At 39.6% G+C, this 19,377-nt stretch overlaps 1 protein-coding gene across 1 annotated transcript in view; it reads left to right on the forward strand.

The window, feature by feature from the left end:
- Positions 1–19,377, forward strand: part of COL19A1 (collagen type XIX alpha 1 chain) — a 325,038-nt gene that overhangs the window by 215,534 nt on the left and 90,127 nt on the right. The window contains exon 16 of the mRNA XM_036248752.1: positions 2,769–2,822. Within this exon, the coding sequence (XP_036104645.1) occupies positions 2,769–2,822 (54 nt within the window). The remainder of the gene's footprint in view (positions 1–2,768; positions 2,823–19,377) is intronic.

Genomic DNA, 19,377 nt, shown 5'->3' on the forward strand with positions numbered 1-19,377 from the left:
ACTAAGAAAATGGAGATTGTGTTGCTTTATAAAGTACATATTTTTTTTTAAGATCATTCAAATCTGCTTTAAGTGTTACTAGAAACTCAAGGCTAGAAGCTACATATGAACAGAAATTATGTGCTGGCTGAAGTTACCTGCCCACAGTGTGTTCCAATAATTTGACAACCTCAAAAATATTTTACCTGCATGTACACTTTAAGCAAGGGTGCACAGATAAGCACTCCCCTGCACTCTCCAGCACACATCTGCACACACTGACCGTGCAAGGCTGACTCAGAGGAACGTCTAACTCGGCAGTGATGCAAGAATTTGGGTGTTTGCCCACATCATACTGAATCATGAGTGTTTTTCACTCCTCATCTTAAGACATGCCAATGTTATGTCACAATATCTGACACTTGGTTTGTCTTAACCATTAACTCTGTGATAAAAGTTGATCAATAGCCAGCCTCATTTTCCCCACTTCCTGCCCAAATCGATATATGTGGCTCTCTTAAAGAGAAGACAGTGCACGCAGACGTTGATCCTATGGCTTTAACTTACCTCAACCTAGAAACACCAACCACCTACTTGAATGCCATTGATTTTGTTCCTTTGTCCCCTTGTGAATTAGATTACAGTGCTTCTACTTTCTAAGTAAACTTTTTATCATTGATTAATCCTCAAGGGCTAATTGACTTACATTTACTGAGAGACCCAATATATTGATTTTCAGAATATTAAACTACAAGACTAGAAAACGGTGTACATGTACATAACATTTTCATGGATACAGAACATTAAAGTATATATTTATTCCAATCTTACAATCTCCCAAAGGAACTCCAAGGTTCAGATCTCTAAAACAAAAGGTAAATGAAAACACCATTACTTGTATTTTTATTTTTAATAAATGCTTTAGAATATGTTCTGTAGGTCTTAGCTAGGATTATTTATGAAACAACTGCTATTTTTATCAAGCCTTGGTGGTGTGCCTTTAGCCCCCCGATCACAGTATGCTGTGTGATTACCTATCTCTCAGAGCTTACTTCACTGGTTCACCTGGAATCGGACTTGCTACCCTACTTCAAGCCTAAATAAAAACTGAAGAGATCAAGCTTTGCCTGATACTTTCAGAGCAAGAAAATTAGTGAATGAAATGGCCTTTCTGGGTTTATAATTCTCCCAAAAAGAAGTCAACCCAACACTTTTTCAGTAGAAACAAGCTTTAAAAAGTATTACTATACTACCAATATGGTAATAAAATAGAGCATGGCTATATTTATATAATATGCTCACAAATGCTTCTCTCTCTATATATATATATTTTTTATCCTCACCTGAGGACATTTTTTCATTTTTTGTTCAGATAGAGTGGAAGGGAGGGAGAGAGAGAAACATTGATGTGAAAGGGACACATCGAGTGGCTGCCACCTGCACAACCTAACCAGGGCCGGGGACAAACTGCAACCGAGGTACATGCCCTTAGTGGGAACCGAACCCCCATCTCTCTGGACCCCAGGCCGACGCTCTAACTGCTGAGCCAAACTGGCCAGGGCACAAAAGCTTCTCATTCAAAACATATGCTTTCTAATTTTTTTGTTTGTTTGTTAACCTGAGGATATTTTTTCATTGATTTTTAGATGGCATGGAAGGGAGGAAGGGAGAGAGAGAAACATCAATGTGAGAGTTACACATCGATTGGTTGCCTCACGTGGGATCGAATCTACAACCCAGGTACATGCCCTTGACCCTTTGGTCTGTGAGCTGATGCTCTAACTGCTGAGCCTAACAGACCAGGGCCCAAACATATGCTTTCAATACCTAAGCTTGCTTCCTTCTATTGGAAAAGGGGAGAAATCTTATTTTTCTAACTTGCAATTGGAATTTAGCTGGTTGTGAACTTGGGAGAGTTAACATTCAGTTCCAATAATGAAAATTAATAAGCAAGTATATATTTTAGTTCACTTATGAAACAGCTTAACCATCCAAAGGGAAGACAAGAGTTAGTTAATGTGCTTTATACAGCATCTATAATTATGGTATGTCTTAGGGAAGTGCTTGTCAAACTTTAGTGAGCATAAGAATTACCTGAAGTGGTTTTAAAAATGCAGATTCATCACTCCCTTCCCCAGAGATTCTAAACCAGTAAGTCTAGGATGGAGCTCAGGAATGTGCATTTTTACATCCAATCACAGCTTCATGTAACTCCTATAAAGTTACAATTCAGACCACATTTTGAAAAACATTAATTTAAGGTGATAAATACATGTATTATAACATCTGAAACCACAGACTCATCAGATAAAAGGCGATCTTAGACCATCTTTCTGATACTTTATATTACTTTGCTAGGGTCTCAGGGGCTGCTAATCAGAGTTCAGATTTATTCATTCCAGGTACTATTTTTCTCATCTTGGTTATTAAGATTTGCCCCTTAACTTTAAAAAAATATATATTTGTGTTGATTTTTGGAGAGAGAGAAAGGGAGAGGGAGAGAGAAAGAGAAACATCAATGTGAGAGCTGAACATCTATCGGCTGCCTCCTGCATGCCCCCTACTGGGGATCAGGCGGCAACCTTTTGGGACAACACCCAGCCAATTGAGCCACACCAGCCAGGGCTTGGCCCACAACTTTTAGACTTCATTGATGTTTAAAGATGATATGGACTTGGAATTGTTTTTAAACTTTTACTTAATTTTTACTGTCTTTAACATTGCCATTTAATGTTGTCTCATCTTAAAATGGAGTCACATCATTTATTGTCTGTTTCTCTTATTTCCAGGGAAGACGAGGAAAAACAGGTCCTCCAGGAAAACCAGGACCCCCAGGACCACCTGTGAGTAAACAGTAGGATGACTGTTTTGCAGAGAATCCCTCTTTATTCCTGTGTGTTTGTCTAAGGGCTGTTTTACTCCCTTGTAGATAATGATTTTGATCTTTCTACTATTTAAAATGGTTGTACTGCCTGTACCTCCCACCAGCATAGAAATCAAGAGATGAGGGAGGCTGATAGCTGTCCGCACACCTTGCCCACACCTTCATTACACAACAGGAACAACTATACTGTCTGCACACGCACCCTAAGCCAAGACTCCAAGTAAATGAATCCTGTTCCAAACCCACCTGACTCCATCTCCTCAGCTCCTTAACAGCCAGGCTGGTAGTGAGTTAGATCTCTAGGGAAGCATTCGCACTTTTCTTGATACACTGTTTTGTTAGTACAATTTCACACAATGTTATTGCTAATAAAGATCTTGTAGCCAATTAGCTGTTCTTTTCCTTTCCTCCAAGCTTCTAGAAAAAGCATTCCATTTCTTGTGGTTCTGCTGACTCTTTAACCCACGAGAGTCTGGTTTGTGTCCAAGCTGCTCCTCTGAGACTGTTCTCTCTGCAGTCACCGTGGTCTCTGGGGTGTGAGATTCCCAGGGCACCTTTCAGGCTTCATCTTATCTTCCGGCTGTGCAGGAATCTACACTGGTGACTGCTCCCTCCTTGAAACTCTCTTTCTCTTGGTTTAGTGACATTGCCCTTCTTCCTCCTACCTCTGGGACCATTCTTTTTGGTGTCCTTCATTAACGATGTGCCTTCTTCCTCTGTCTATATGTCGCCTGGATTAAAGATCCCCAGTCTTTTATTCCAACCCAGGTGTTCCTCCTGAGTTCCAGACTTGTACACCTCACTGCCAGCTCAGCATCTCCACTTGGAGGCCTCCTACATACTACAAAAAAAAAGCATGCCCCAAACTACGCTCTAATAATAATCCTAGATGTTCTTCTCTCCCTCATCCTCCACACCCTGACAGTTCCTAAATTATGTCAGTTCTACATCCCAATAGTCCATGAGCCTATCCCCTCCTCTCTCCTCATCCCTGAGCCTATCCCCTCCTCTCTTCTCATCCCTGAGCCTATCCCCTCCTCTCTCCTCATCCCTGAGCCTATCCCCTCCTCTCTCCTCATCCCTGAGCCTATCTCCTCCTCTTTCCTCATCCATGAGCCTATCCCATCCTCTTTCCTCATCCATGAGCCTATCCCATCCTCTTTCCTCATCCATGAGCCTATCCCCTCCTCTCTTTCCTCATCCATGAGCCTATCCCCTCCTCTCTCCTCATCCATGATCCTATCCCCTCCTCTCTCCTCATCCATGATCCTATCCCCTCCTCTCTCCTCATCCATGATCCTATCCCCTCCTCTCTTCTCATCCCTGAGCCTATCCCCTCCTCTCTCCTCATCCCTGAGCCTATCCCCTCCTCTCTCCTCATCCCTGAGCCTATCCCCTCCTCTCTCCTCATCCATGAGCCTATCCCATCCTCTTTCCTCATCCATGAGCCTATCCTATCCTCTTTCCTCATCCATGAGCCTATCCCCTCCTCTCTCCTCATCCATGATCCTATCCCCTCCTCTCTCCTCATCCATGATCCTATCCCCTCCTCTCTCCTCATCCATGATCCTATCCCCTCCTCTCTCCTCATCCCTGAGCCTATCCCCTCCTCTCTCCTCATCCCTGAGCCTATCCCCTCCTCTCTCCTCATCCCTGAGCCTATCCCCTCCTCTCTCCTCATCCCTGAGCCTATCTCCTCCTCTTTCCTCATCCATGAGCCTATCCCATCCTCTTTCCTCATCCATGAGCCTATCCCATCCTCTTTCCTCATCCATGAGCCTATCCCCTCCTCTCTTTCCTCATCCATGAGCCTATCCCCTCCTCTCTCCTCATCCATGATCCTATCCCCTCCTCTCTCCTCATCCATGATCCTATCCCCTCCTCTCTCCTCATCCATGATCCTATCCCCTCCTCTTTCCTCATCCATGAGCCTATCCCCTCCTCTCTTTCCTCATCCATGATCCTATCCCCTCCTCTTTCCTCATCCATGAGCCTATCCCCTCCTCTTTCCTCTTTGCCATGGCCTTAGTTCAGCCCTTGTCAAATTGAATTTGTATTTTTGTAGCCACCTCAGATCTGGACTCATTTCATTTTCTCCACCTTCTATACACGGAGTAATATTTCTAAATCATAACTCTGACCATGTAACTCTTTGGCTTAATACTGTTTAATATCTTATCTTTTCCTTCAAGAAGGATTTCACATTTTCTACATGCCATTCTCGAAATTCATAGTTTTCCCTGTACCTGTCTTTGCCCGTCCTTCTCTGTGTCCTTCCTTCTTTTGCAATCTACAGTGCAATCTTCCTTTACGATCTCAAAAATGCCATGCTTTGCAAATATTCTCCCACAGACCTAGGAAAGCATCTCTCTTTTTCATGATTTGGCTCAGACATCAGTTTTCCTACATGGCCTTTGCTAGGGCTCTCAGCATGTGTGGTGTCATTTCCGTGACCCTATAATATTCTACCTCCTACAGATATAGCATATTGTTTGGTAATTGTTATTTTCCTTATTTTTCTGCCCACTGCCCTGTGAATTTTCTTTAAGCTTCTGTGTTATCGCCATTACCCAGCAGTTTCTGGCATGTAGCATGTGGTTATTAATTATTTAATGAATGAGTAAACAAATGAATATATTTTGTAGATGAGAAAATGAAGAACAAAAAAATAAGAAACTTTTTAAAGACCTGAACAACCACTAGAGGACTCCAGACCTAGAACCTTGGGAATCTAATAGAGTGTGGTCATGTGCCAAACATGATTGCTGTCCTGTCATGGATTTCATTTCATCCCTATAACCATTCAAGGGAATTGTTCTACCAGCAACGTACTGGTGTCAATTGATATTGATTATAAAAGCAAGCGGGGGTGGGGGAACAGCATAAATTGGACATCCTGGAATCCAGTCTTTAAAGGAATCAGCTTTGTTGATTTTGATTCCAAGATTTCTGGAACAACAGAGAATACATTGTAGGATTTTCAGTAATTGTCTTCTGCTACAACGAATACAAGCTGGTGAATGCTAACGGGCAACATTAGACCTTTGTGTAGTTTTCTAAATGTATGATGCTGTATTCAAAACAGAACATGGACAATAGTGTGGTGAAGGCCTAGGGCAGGAGCAGGGTGGAGGGGGCCAGTGGGGGGAAATAGAGGGATATCTGTAATACTTTAGACAATAAAGATATATATATTTTTAAAGACAGGATAATTGTCTCAAAGGAGGAATTTGAATGATGAAGGCCTTTATGACAAGCTTGCCAAATGTCTAGGAGAGAAAAGGATTATACCAAAGGATTATAGATTAAGTTCTCAGCTATAGATCAAATGAGTTGACTGGAAAATTTAAAAGATTAAGAAATATGCAACTATATGAAAATATTTGGAATATTCAATTCTACAGGTTTCACTTTATTGTAAGAATGTTTGGGACAGAGAGGTATTTATTTTATTTCAAGTATTAGATTTAGAATTTAAATTCAGCTATAGGTCTGATACACAGTGGTCATTAAATCCCATGTCCACAGTATTTAAAAGAAAATGTGTTATTATTTTTTGTATGTGATAACATACCAATATGTTAGACTACAAAAATAATGGGGGAAATCTAAGCAAAAAAGAGAAGGTTTTTATTATAGGTCAGCTTTTGCTTAAAAGAAAAAGTTTGAGACTACACCATCAGTTCATTTTCTGCATAAGAATTGTGGCATAGGGAAACTCCTTGTCTTTTTGATTCTGGAATAACTCCTCTAGTTGACTAAAATATCTTTTCCCTAATATAAGTATTACAAAACTTTCTCTTAGGTACAGTTTACATCAGCTTTTGGATTTTTCTGGAGTTTTTTGCCTGTTTGGTTGACCTGATGATGTTTATGCCAGCATGCTGCAGAAACTCCTCTGAAGCACCGACTCATACTTACAAGAAGTAGCTGAGGGCAGCATTAAAAAGGAAGGCAAAATAACAGTTTTCTCTGCCACCTTCGTGTTTGATTTTTCTAAGCATAATGCACTTTAGCAAGAGGACTGTTGTTTCCCAAATATTAGAAATGAACAGAGTTCTTCAAAATAAGTCCTTTCAAGATCATATTAACTAATATATCAAGAAAGTGAGCTCATGGAAACAATCAAACTGTTCCTAATTCACAGTGTTTAGCAGTGTCAGGAACATTTTTTTTACAGCCTGCTATGTGCCTAACACACTGTTAGGAGCTGGGCTTGCAAAAACAAGTAAGATAGTGTCCTTGTCCTCTAGGGATTCAAGTTTAGTTCACAGGAATGTGAATAGAGGACGACAGTTTAGGAGAGAGAATGGTTGGGGTGGTGTCCTTCAGGAATTGAAAATTGAAGCACAAAGGTTGAGCCTTAAAACAACAGAAGAAACTTCTGCCAGTCACTACAACATGGATGAACCTGGAGGACATTCTACTGAAATAATCCAATCACAGAAGGACAAAGACAGCATGATTCCACTTATATAAGATTCTAAAATAATCAAACTCACAGAAGCAGGGAACACAATTGTGGTTGCCAGAGGCTGGGGGAAGGGAGAAATGGAGAGTTGTTATTCAGTGGGTGTATAGTTTCAGTTATGCAAGATTAATAAATCCTAGAGTTGTACTGTACAACATAGTGCCTGTTGTTAACAATGTAATATTCACTTCAGAAATTGTTCAGAGGATAGACCTCATGTTAGCTGTTCTTACCACTAAAACAAACAGAAAAACTAAAGGAAACAAGGAAATTCTGGGAGGTACTGACCATGTCAGCTTAGTCGTGAGATAGAGAGACATTGTAGCATGGGTGTTTGCATTTGTTCAGACTCATCAAATTGAGCGCACTAAATATGCACAGTTCTTGTATATCAATTATACCTCAATAAAGCTATTTTTAGAAGTTGAGAAGGTTTGTCTAGTGAAATAAATAGAAGGGAAGGAGAAAGCAAGCTAACTTCTCCTGGAAGAGGAAACAGCCTGAATAAAAGCATAAAGTGCTGAATTTCTGGGAACTGGCGACAGGCAGGCAGCCCAGGCAGTTCTTAGACACAACACTGAGAAGTCAAGCCCAGGCAGGATTCTGGCAAACGTCATGTCAGCCCCAAGTCGTGAAGCAGTATAAAATCTGTGAAGAGTTCTAAGTGAAGAGTCCCATGGCCAGAGCTCATTGACAGGTCACTCTAGCGGCACCCTGGAGTTGGATTGTTGAGAGAGTAAGTGTCACTCATTGTAGCTATCATACTACTTCCTATTTTAAAGTATCAGCAGAATATTTTTTATCTCCGTTAAGATGCCCCATGGAACTATTTGTTTTTGTTTTTTTTTCAATTTATATATATATAGCTTAAGAGACATCCCTCTTCCCTTGTGAACTTTTTAAAGTCAAAATATTATGTTTCATTTGTTTGTCTTTTTCAACATTGGACCCTATGTGACATGAGCCCTACTTTGCAGCAGGAAGGAAGGTAATAAGAGAAAGAGGGAAAGGTTGGTCGGAGCTAAAATACTTCTGGTTGAGATTGCGAGATGGCGTATGACTCACCCTAGTGGCTTTGAGTGTGAGATTCCTAAAGCACGTGTTAGAATTTCTTAAGACAATTTGAAATCTAAAAATATATTAGTTTTATCTCTCTTATCAAATAGCAATCAAAGAATATATAATATCCTTCAGATGAGTGAGTAGTATATAATTTTAGCATATATGTTTGAGTAATTAGCCTTGAGAAAAGTTAGGGGAGGAACAACTTCCGAGTAATTATCTGAAAAGAACCGAGGACGAATGGGAGTTATAGTAAGCCTGGACCCTTTCATGACAGCATATTTTACTCAGTTTCTTCAAGAAAATGGTCTTCCTTGTGGGACTTTAGAGATGTTCCTAAATCAAAGACAGTGTTGTTATTTAGGGAATACCAAGGAAAAATTTTTTAAATAGAACTAAAAGAAATTTCTAATGGCCCAAAGCAACTCCTATAATTAAAACATTTTAACAAATTTTTCTACTTGTGATTCCTTGTTCTGAAGCCAAATTTGTATTTTCTTGCTTTTTAAAGAAATATTTGTACCAAAAAGATGTGTTGTTTACAAAGAATAATTTCCCACAACTTTCCATTTTAGCATATATATATTTGTGGGAGGACAACTTCTTTCCCCCTGAGATAGTATATGTCCTAGGGGAAAAAGATCTAATATGGAATATTTACTAAAAGTAGATCTAGTGAACTAATATTAGTTTTCTTGATAATTTGGTGATTCCTTAAAGTCATACATATTGCCCCATTTTAGCTCCCCATCTCCTGACATTTAATAGCAGTGTTTCCTCTCTTTGGGGAAGACTTAGTTGAAATTTACATACATATAATCTTCATATAATAAAATTATTCTTAATTAGAATGCTTGAAATTGAAGAGCAGTTAACTGGTTAACAGAGCTAGCCACAACGCTTTATAATGAACACATTTTTTTATACAAGATCGATCCAGTTTCCTGTTAACAAGCAGAGTTGATCATACCTATAAAATAAAAGGGAAAAGTTTCCGGGTGCCCCCAAATAACTTCTGCCTTCTTGTTTTGAATGAACAGTCTTCACTGGAAGGAAACCATGAAGTAGAAATGTCTAGGATTGCTAATATCAGCAAATACACCAAGATTATGATAGAGAGACATTTTTCGTAGAGCATTAAGCATCTCCCTGGGGAAGGAAATATCACTCACTTCTGAGGAAACGTTCAAAAGAGAGACATGATCGGGAGAGCTTACTGCAGACTCTGCTTAGGCACCCTCTTGCCCGTGCCTGTGTAATCCTCACAGCCATCAAGAGCAGTAGAAACTGTCCTCATTTCATAATGGACTAAAGTGACGTGCCCAGCATCACACACGTGTAGGTGGGGGGAGCCAGAATTTAAACCCAGGAACTGATCCCTAAACCCACCTTTATTCTACTAGATCACAGATGTGAAAGACAAGCTTCCAGTTTACAATTCTACTAGATCAGCTTTACTTTAAACACCACACACAGAAGGTTTGATTTTTCCCAGGTAATTCAGGGCACCGAGGTGCCTCGGGACAGCAGGGCAGTGTAAGAGGGCAGCGGGGACCCTAACCTTGGACAATTCCCTTGGCATTTCCATGTCTCACTTTCCTTTTCCGTAAATTTGAAATGACAGAACCTGCCACATCTACTTTGCTCTGTTGCTGGGAGGAGAATCAAATGCCATGTATGCCTGAGAACTTTCTTTTAAATGTAAGGCTCTATCTAGATATACTCAAACGCAGTGATCTTTCTGAACATCCATTCACTCATATAACATTGTAGGTAGAAGAGATTGTCTTGAATCTGTAAGGGAACCAACCCATTTTTTCCTTACAGATTCCTCAAAATTCAGTTAAAAACTTGAATGTCTTTCAATGATGTGCTAAAATGAAAGACCGCATACTCTACATATGGAATATTTATTCAAATATGCAAATCTACTCATGAAGAGATACATAAACGTTACAACCAGGCAATCACAACTGGGTCTAAGGAGTCAGTGATGGTTTTTTTCTCCTCGGATTTACAGCCTCTTCCTTGCTTGTGGGTCTGGTTTATCCATGATCTGAGCTGTTGCATTTTATTAGTTGTGACCTTCTCTAAGTCTAAACTACTATCCTTCACACTCTAATAAAAATCCCTCTTTTTCTTTAAAGCCTTCCAGTTATCTGAGTAGCATAAGCCACAGAAAATAGTGGCCTTATGTTATGATAATGAGACTTGGAAAGTCTGGAGACTTGAAATGTCTTAGTTTATTTAAAAATATTCTGGTTTTTTGTTGCTTTAGAAAAGAGAGGAAAGCCACTGGAAATGAGGCAGAGAGGGAGGGACAGCAGGAGACTTTAGCTAATGAGCCATTACAGGAAGTATGTTAGCCCACCCATTCGACATTAACTTTACTTCTCATTCATCATCACTGTAAAAAGTGTTTATTAAAAACCACATTGATTTTAAAATGTGTTATCATTTCTTTCTGTTCCAGGCAGGGCTCTTGATCCCCCCCCTCCCCCCGGCATTGTTTTCGTGCATTGTTTCATTATTGCACTATGAGAATTGAGCAGTGGGCTCAAATGTGTCACATTTCAGTGCATAGCAATTTATGTTGAAAACAGAAATTTAAGCAATTTGTAACATGGGGCAGCAGCTCCCTCTACTGTTTTCACCGGAAAAGCTCTAAGCAAAGAAGGACACTTCAGTCCTTTGGAGGATGTCCAAGGTATGGACATTTTCAGTGTTTGGTGCTTAATTGTTAATCCACATGATTTTCAAATTTTATTTTTAGAGTTTTGTTGCATTTTCTGCTTATCTTGTATTTTAAATACAAATGCTATTTCATCTACAGCCATTTTCAGTGTCAACATCATGCTCTCTTGAAGTGAAAACCCTTAGCTCATGGATCTTTAATGCTCATCTATTATAAAATGCTGACAAACCTCTACAGTGTTAATTTTGTGGAAGCTGACTCTAATGGAAGTTATGCTTCTTTTCTAAAACAACAATATGATTTTAAACTTATATAACCTTGTCATTTCTATTTTAGCTTTAATTTCAGTATGGAGGAACTTCTTTCACCTTTAAAGCATGAGTCATTGCACAGTCCTGAAGGTCATGGTTATACCACAGTGTACACAGTTAAAAGAGTAAATTTAGACTATGAAGTTAAATTAATTTATTTAACACATACTTATAGATCATCTACCATGTGTTAATCACTATTATAAACATTAAGTATACAATGGTTTTTCAAAAGACATAGTAACCCACAAACTACAAACAAGGCCTCTACCTTCAGTAACTTACACTCCCCTGTGTGGGGGGCGGGGGGACAATGGTTAATAAACAATTCAATAGGTAGACAAAACAATTTCAGGTTAGCTTGAGGTGCTATAGGGGAATTGAGTGCGTAATGTGAGAATGATTTGGAAGGAAGAGTTGTTACTCTAGATAAAATGCTCCAGCTGGATCTCTGAGCATCTTCTGGATGACAATGTTAGAAGGAGCTAGCCATGTGAGGGCCAGAGCAGGAACTTCCCAACCAAAGAGATCAGGAAGTGCAAAGGGCCTGAGGTAGGAAAGGGTTGACTATAGTTAATAAATGTAAAGAACCTAAGAGAAGAAGAGCACCAGAAAAGGTTTTGGAGCTGAGTGGCTATTACACGTAGGGCCTAATGGGGGAGGGGGGTGGTAATAAGTGGCAAGGAAAATAGTCAACCTGTCACATCTCCTTTTGTAAGTCTTAGTATGTGTGCTTGTATCTGAGATGGTTAGATTTTTATTTTGATGTGATGAAATCATCATTTCTGCTGATGATTCTAAAGGCAACATTATTTTTTAACATGTTATTTTTAATCTTTACATACACGGGGAGTAGACTTGTTTACTAACAGAAAACAAGAAAACTGACAAAGCTTTGATAGTAGCCCATCTAATTTCAGTCTTGCCTAAATGCAGTGGGTACCACATTTTTCATTAAAGATGAAGACTCTAATCACATATAAGTCCGTCTGTTTTGTCCACAGATAGACCTGACGCTTCCTTTCTGATAAGCTGTGTGTTGTATCAGATGGACAGTCATAGAAATGAACACTTATGCCCTCAAAACACCATAGAACAAATGCCTCACTGCACCCATACCCCATGATCCACCACTACCCCAACTTTTATGTCTTTTATCTCCAACTTGATTATGTGCTGAGAATTCAAGGTGCAAAGTTATTGTTTTCAGCATAGATCAAAGCGCACCTCCAAAACAAATTAGTAGCCCAAAAACATTTGGACTGCTGAATAAGAGGAAATGACAAAAATTGTCTGATTAAATCATTTAATTTCTTGTTAAAACACCCTGTATGTGATCATATGCATTTTGAGGCTCATGGTGTCTTGATGGGGATCTAATTCATATTCTTAACATCCCTTCCAGAAGCCTTAAACTGATCAGGGTTTTGTCACATTTCTCAGTTTTCCTTTCAGCAAAGAATCTTAGTCTCTTGAGTCTATTAAATAACCAAAGGCCATGTACTATAATGATACTATCTTCAGAGAAAATGAACCTAAAACCATTTATTTGAATCAATGGGAATAGTAATTTTATTTCTTAATAAAAATAAGATGGCCTTCTCAGATTTAAAAATAAAGATACTTAAAACCTATAATATGGAGACATGGACAGTTAATCATTTTATTACCACTTGTCCCCCACGAGGGTCATGGTCCCAGACAAAACAGCTGTTGCCAACATTGCTAGAATTCCAGCGTCACCTTGTGTTGCCTCAGAATGCGTAGACATGCAAGTGAGGCAGCTGAGGATATCAGGTTGTGAATTTGAAAATGAGCACTTGGGTTTGATTCCCTAATTACCCTTTTTCTCTCCCTATGAACAGCAGCAGTGGGACATTAGTAGCCACTCTCTGACTTCCTGAGTTTTTTACTAATTATAGCCACACTCTGGAGAAGAAGGTTTAATTTTACAGCCACTGCCTACTTTTTTCCAACTTGGATTATGGTATTGAAACCAACTACTAAGACATCTAAGCTGACATGTATTCTGTATAACAATGATGGAACAGAATATTTGAAATCCTTGATATGCTCACCAGACGTATTACTGGTTGGGCCAGTGCATGGATTAAGCACCATTTCTCTGTGGTGGGTAAACATTAAAGTTTTAAAAAATCTGATTGGCCCTGGCCGGTTTGGCTCATCGGTTAGATCATCGGCCTGTGGTCCGGAGAGACCCTGGTTCGGTTCCCGCTAAGGGCATGTACCTCGGTTGCAGTTTGTCCCCGGCCCTGGTTGGGTCGTGTGGGTGGCAGCCACTCAATGTGTCCCTTTCACATCGATGTTTCTCTCTCTCTCTTCCTCCCACTCTATCTCAACAAAATGTTGAAAAATGTCCTCAGGTGAGGATTAAAAAATCTGATTGGCCTTTGAGATGATACTCAAAAAGGGAGACTTATTTCCAAAATAATCATAGAGTTTCTAAAAGTGTCTCCATACGGTATTTAATTTTACCTGTATAGCTTTGTGTGGTAGGCAGAACAGATTATGTCCATTTTTTTAACAGTAAGAAAACTCTGGGCCTTGAAAAGTAAGGAGCTTCACTAAATCCATACAGTCAGTTTTCTCTACGTGACTACAGTGTGGTAGAAAACTGTTGTGATCAAAGGTAATACTGAAAGAAATATGTGACTAGAGAAGGAACAAGTTTTCAGCATTATCTGGGGAGCTCTGAAACATGGAAGGAACTTTGGTAGAAAAATAAGACTTGAAGGGACTTGAGCTATATCTGTATTTTTGTTCAAAAGTAAATAGATCTGAAGCAAATATGGCAGATGGTTAGGATCTGACATTGGATTGTGGATTCACGGATATTTATTGTATAATTTTCTATACTTTTCAGCAAGCTTGAAATATTCTAAATTTATTTTTATATATAGAAAAATAATCTTATGGGATTAGCAAAGGCTAATATTACAATTAACTTCTTCACTGGCCTAGAATGTCAGGATTTCTCTTTCGCCTGAACTCTTTTGTGGATCGGCCTAGGTGTTTTAAAAAGGAAGTCTTCAAGTATTTTTTACTAGAACTTTGCCGAGCACACCCTCTGTAACCATGGTGTTCACTTGAGCCAAGAATTGTCATTTGCAGATGTATCATTAGCATAACTGATAGATCAGAGAGAAACCTTGATGTTACACATTCACACTGAAAGTGGAGACTATAACCCCACCCCCAAAATACAGCCTACAGATTATCCATTTTGCTTTTTTTCCAGAGCTGTCCAAAATGTCCCTAACTATTCCAATGTTGCCCATGCTCTTGGCTTCTATGTAACTCAGCAGTGTGTAAGTCAGGGCCATCAGCCTGGATATCTTAAATCCCAGCAGTTTGCCTTGGAAATTGCATTTTCCTTGCACATGAAGCATTGTCATTCTACCAGCCCTCTAAAGAGAGTGAATGTTATCACTTAATTACAGTAAATGGAAACCCAAAGTATTGATAGAAGCAGCTGTGTGAGCCAACTTCCCTCCTGATTTGGGTGGCATATTGAGATTCCTGAGGTCAGACAAGGGGGTAGAGGCACAGTTTTTCCCCAAGAACAGGTTTCGTTGGTAGTGGGCTTTGGGGGACACCAATGGATACACCTAATTTGTTCCACACATCTCCATCCTTACTAGTTTTCATGTCCCTATGGCTTTTATCACCTTGTGCTGGGTCAGTGATGTTGCTTCTGTGGGGTGGCAAGGACCTTTCAAAATTCCTGCCGCTCCTTGTATTGCAAGAAGCTGACAAATAATATTTTTCCTGTTTCAGGACATACTGGAGAGAGATGAGTATGAAACATTTTATGGATGGATAAGCATAATGGCAGCACTAAGGGGAGGAATCGTTTTTTTCCTACTCATCATGCCATGGAAACCAATCAAAAATATCTCACTCTTATCAATAATGCAATGCCTTTATATCAATTTGATTGACTTGTTTCATGAGATCAGAGAAAATAAACACTCTCAACACCTCCCCCCCACCTCTGCAGAAAATAAAGTGTTAAAAATTTATGAGCTTCATAGCATAATTTAGAAAATCTGCTTTCATGAAATGGGTTAATTATAACCATTGAATATATTCACTGTCACAGTCTCATCCTCCCACTTCTGTTCCAAAATGACAAGTAAAACCAGGGACTGTGCAATTTTCGAAAACAATCAGGTCACATATTGAGTATTTTGCTTATTCATACAACCATAAACTGCCTATGCTTGAGTTCCCTCAATTACACAGCTCAGTGTGCAGGCCAGAAGAGACAAACCCAGTTCAAGTGAGCACTTCCCGGAACACACAGGGGAATCGTTTGAAAAATGTCCAAAGTGGCAGATGTGAAAAATTCTCATTCAAGATTCAGAAGCTGCCTTTGCTGCAATTCCTCACCTATTAATCGCACGGCTTCTGAACTTCTGAACCAAGGAGGCTGGCAATATCTTAGACTGAGACACTTAGGAGCTATCAATCTTTCAAAGTATGGTGCAGGTAGATGCCACTGTCAGGGGAAAACTGGCTGAGATGAGAAAAGATCATGGATCACAGAGCAGCCCAGGACTTCCAGAGATTAACCAAGAATGAGTGTGTGGCTGCTGACTTCTAACAAAACTGCTATTACTTACTTTGGAGGAAGTCCCCAAAAGATGTCCTTGACGAATGCTTAAACCAGTGGATTGTATCACTTAAATCCTTCAGATTCCCAGAATGCTAATACACAGATCTCTCCTCCACATCAAATACAATGGTTCTATTGTTTTATCTGAAGGGTATTTCATTTTCTCGCAGTGTGACAGCTTTCCCACAACTGTTCTTCACTGTAATTTCATGCTCATAGGAATTTCAGCCTATCAAAGTCATCCCCTAGCAATTTCCTCTCTGGGTTAGCGAGTCTGTTCTCTGCCAACAATGACCATTTTTATTTTTTCTTTCCTTCTATCATCTCATAAATGCTATTACCTTTTATTTGGTGTCATTTGAACTTCAAAAGTTGTTTAAGATGCTGATTAAGATTGCCCACTTCTTTCCTGTACCCTCTCAGAAACCTCTCTCCTTTCTCTCTAATCCAAGCCCACCTTGGTTTTAACAGTTCTCTGTGTCTACCTGTGGTTCTCTCTTTTCCTTACCCTCTTCCCATGCTGATCACCTCCTCTTGATCTCTTCTTATCATCTAAATCTTTGAAAATGTGTATCTACACCATGTCCCAGAGCGCTCTTTGCTTGCCCCTTATTGATTCTCTATTTCATTAAGGGCTTCTGTTGAATGTCCTCCATGATTTTTTTTTAAAAGCAGCTTTACGATGATTGATATTTTTTTTCTGTCACCCCACTTACTGTGAGATCAAAGCCATGGGGTCAAGCTGACTTGGATTGAAATCTAACTTTTGTCTATTAGTTGTATGACCTTGAATAAGATGATTAACCTTTTATTGTGTGTAAGATAGTAATGCCTTCCTCACTGGATTGCAATAATATATGTACCTGCCACACAATTATTTTCAAAGGAAAACTATTGTTATTTAGTAATATTATTAGCATTATCCCATTTTTTTCAGTCTCCGTCATCTGCTCATTATTTCTTTCCCAGGACTTAGTCCAGGGCTTACATTTCTAAAGCAGGCATGTTGATACTTTCCCCAGTTCTGTCCTTATCATCCTCATGTAACGTTTTCTTCGACCTGCTTTGCTCCCATCCTTTCTATTTTCTTCTGTTCAAGTCTTTATAAACTTCATTTCTCTAAGAATGTTGGACCTAACTATATTCATTAACATACTCATCATCCAGAAAAACTCATTAGATTATATTTTCAATGTAAAAAACAACAACATTTGAAAACATCTCTTTAAGGATGCAGGCACTTCCAACTTAGTGATTATGTCTTTGTGTATTGGCCAAATGAATAAAATATGCCCTTCTGATTAGCTTGAAATATGAATTTCCCTGAGCTTATTTCTGAGTTCACACCTCTTACAACCAAAGTTAACCTCAATACTTGATTCAGAAGAAGTAGCTTACTTCTCAGACCCTCATGCCAAAGTGGCCCCGGGCCTGACAGTGGTACAGGCAAAGACGCAGTCTTCAGAATCTCCACCCCCCTTTTCTGTACCCCTCCCTCCCTCGGTGCTATCTCCCCTGTTCCTACTCCCCAGCACATCTCTTAACTCTTCTTAGTTTCCAATTATTTAGCCAGATTCTTGGGTTCATCTAAAGCTGTTGGCCCTGTCATCTGCGAGTTTGGAAGCAGCAAGACCTTTGCTCTGTTTGCTGTCATTTCTAACTGAAACCAAAACCAACAAGCATGAAACTGGCTTTCCCATCAGATTTTTTATTGTGAAAGTAGTGATTCTACTGAATTCAACAAACATTTGGGAGGAGGGGAAAACCACCATGTACTGTATCCTGTGTTACGATAAGGTAAAAAGTTAAAACTCCTTGCTACCAAGAACTTCCAACTGGGAAAATAGACATGCTCATCAGCCCTGTACTCAGAGTACAAGTTATATACAATGTTATACATGTACATTTATATGAGAGAAAAACTTTCTGGCATTAGATTTTCCAAGATACTGTATATTGAAAGGTGCTTCCCATTGCTATGAATGAATTTAGGCTTCATAATGGTATTTTTTAGTACTAAGGGAAAAGAAATGACTGATCTCTGCCTTATTTTTTTTCACTAGCTTTTAGAAAATTGGAACAATTTATTGAAAATTATCCCAAATGACATTCCAATAACAAACTTTCTATTCATTTTTATATTTTTTAACATGTTTTGAAGACAGTTGATTAGTAAAGTATTGCCAGTGACTTTCTTCACAGAGGTTTTTGGTCCTTCAAAAGTTGTTACTGAAGCTCATTGGAAACCCACAGGGTCAGAAGGCAGGTATGGGTAACCTAAAAATAGATATTTGTGAATCCTGAAAGGAGTTCCTAACAAGAGATGGAAGAGCTGTGGTGCCCAGAGAGAGGGGCACCCGATGGCTCAAGGAGGCTAGTCAGCAGTGTGAAGAACTGAAGGATGCATCTAGAGAAAAGGGAGAAAGGAAAAATAGTTCAGGAGGGAGGATCAGAGAGGGAGCAGAGTAAGTGACCGAGGAGCCATGGAGATCTTGATTCAGAATATCTAGGGTGTGAAAAAGTTGAATCACAGGACCCAAACCTTAACTGGCACAGAGAGTTTTCAGCTAAGAACAGGGAAGGGGGTGGTGGTGCAAAAGTTGAGTTCTTTGAGCTAAGTGAGCTACATCAGCTGGCTGGCAACAAAAATGCAGCCAGGCCCTGGCCAGTTTGGCTCAGCGGTTGGAGCGTCGGCCTGCGGTCCAGAGGGACCCGGGTTCGGTTCCCGCTAAGGGCGCATGCCTCGGTTGCAGTCTGTCCCTGGCCCTGCTTGGTCATGCGGGTGACAGCCACTCGATGTGTCCCTTTCGCATCGATGTTTCTCTCTCTCTCTCCCCCTCCCACTCTTCCTGAACAAAATATGGAAAAATGTCCTAGGGTGAAGATTAAAAAAAAAAAAAAATGCAGCCAGGACCAGGCCTGAGACATATGGTTTCTAACCAAGAACGCTTTCGAACTTTTAAATGTAAGGGAACCTGTAGCCCAGACTGAAATCTACTAAGGGGAGGATAATGCAAGAAACTGCTCATTTTCACACTGCCCATCTGATGACGCTGGGGGCAGACATCATATTTCTCTATTTTCATATTCTCTCTATTTTCTAAAATCTAGCAAGATTTTAGCAAAAAAGAAAAAAAAAAAAAACTTCTTAAACTATTGCTGAGCATATATACTCCCAAACTGAATGTAACTTTAATTCACTTCTCCATACTAATATGGTTCTTTGCAAAAGAAAATAACATCAGGGTCTCTAGCCATGCCAAGTTTATAGACCTCTCAGATAATTATACCTAAGTACAGTTGGATTTTGAACAGGTATGTCTTCCTGGAGTGCAT

Source organism: Molossus molossus, unplaced genomic scaffold, assembly GCF_014108415.1.
Source record: "Molossus molossus isolate mMolMol1 unplaced genomic scaffold, mMolMol1.p scaffold_m16_p_8, whole genome shotgun sequence".
NCBI lineage: Eukaryota > Metazoa > Chordata > Mammalia > Chiroptera > Molossidae > Molossus > Molossus molossus.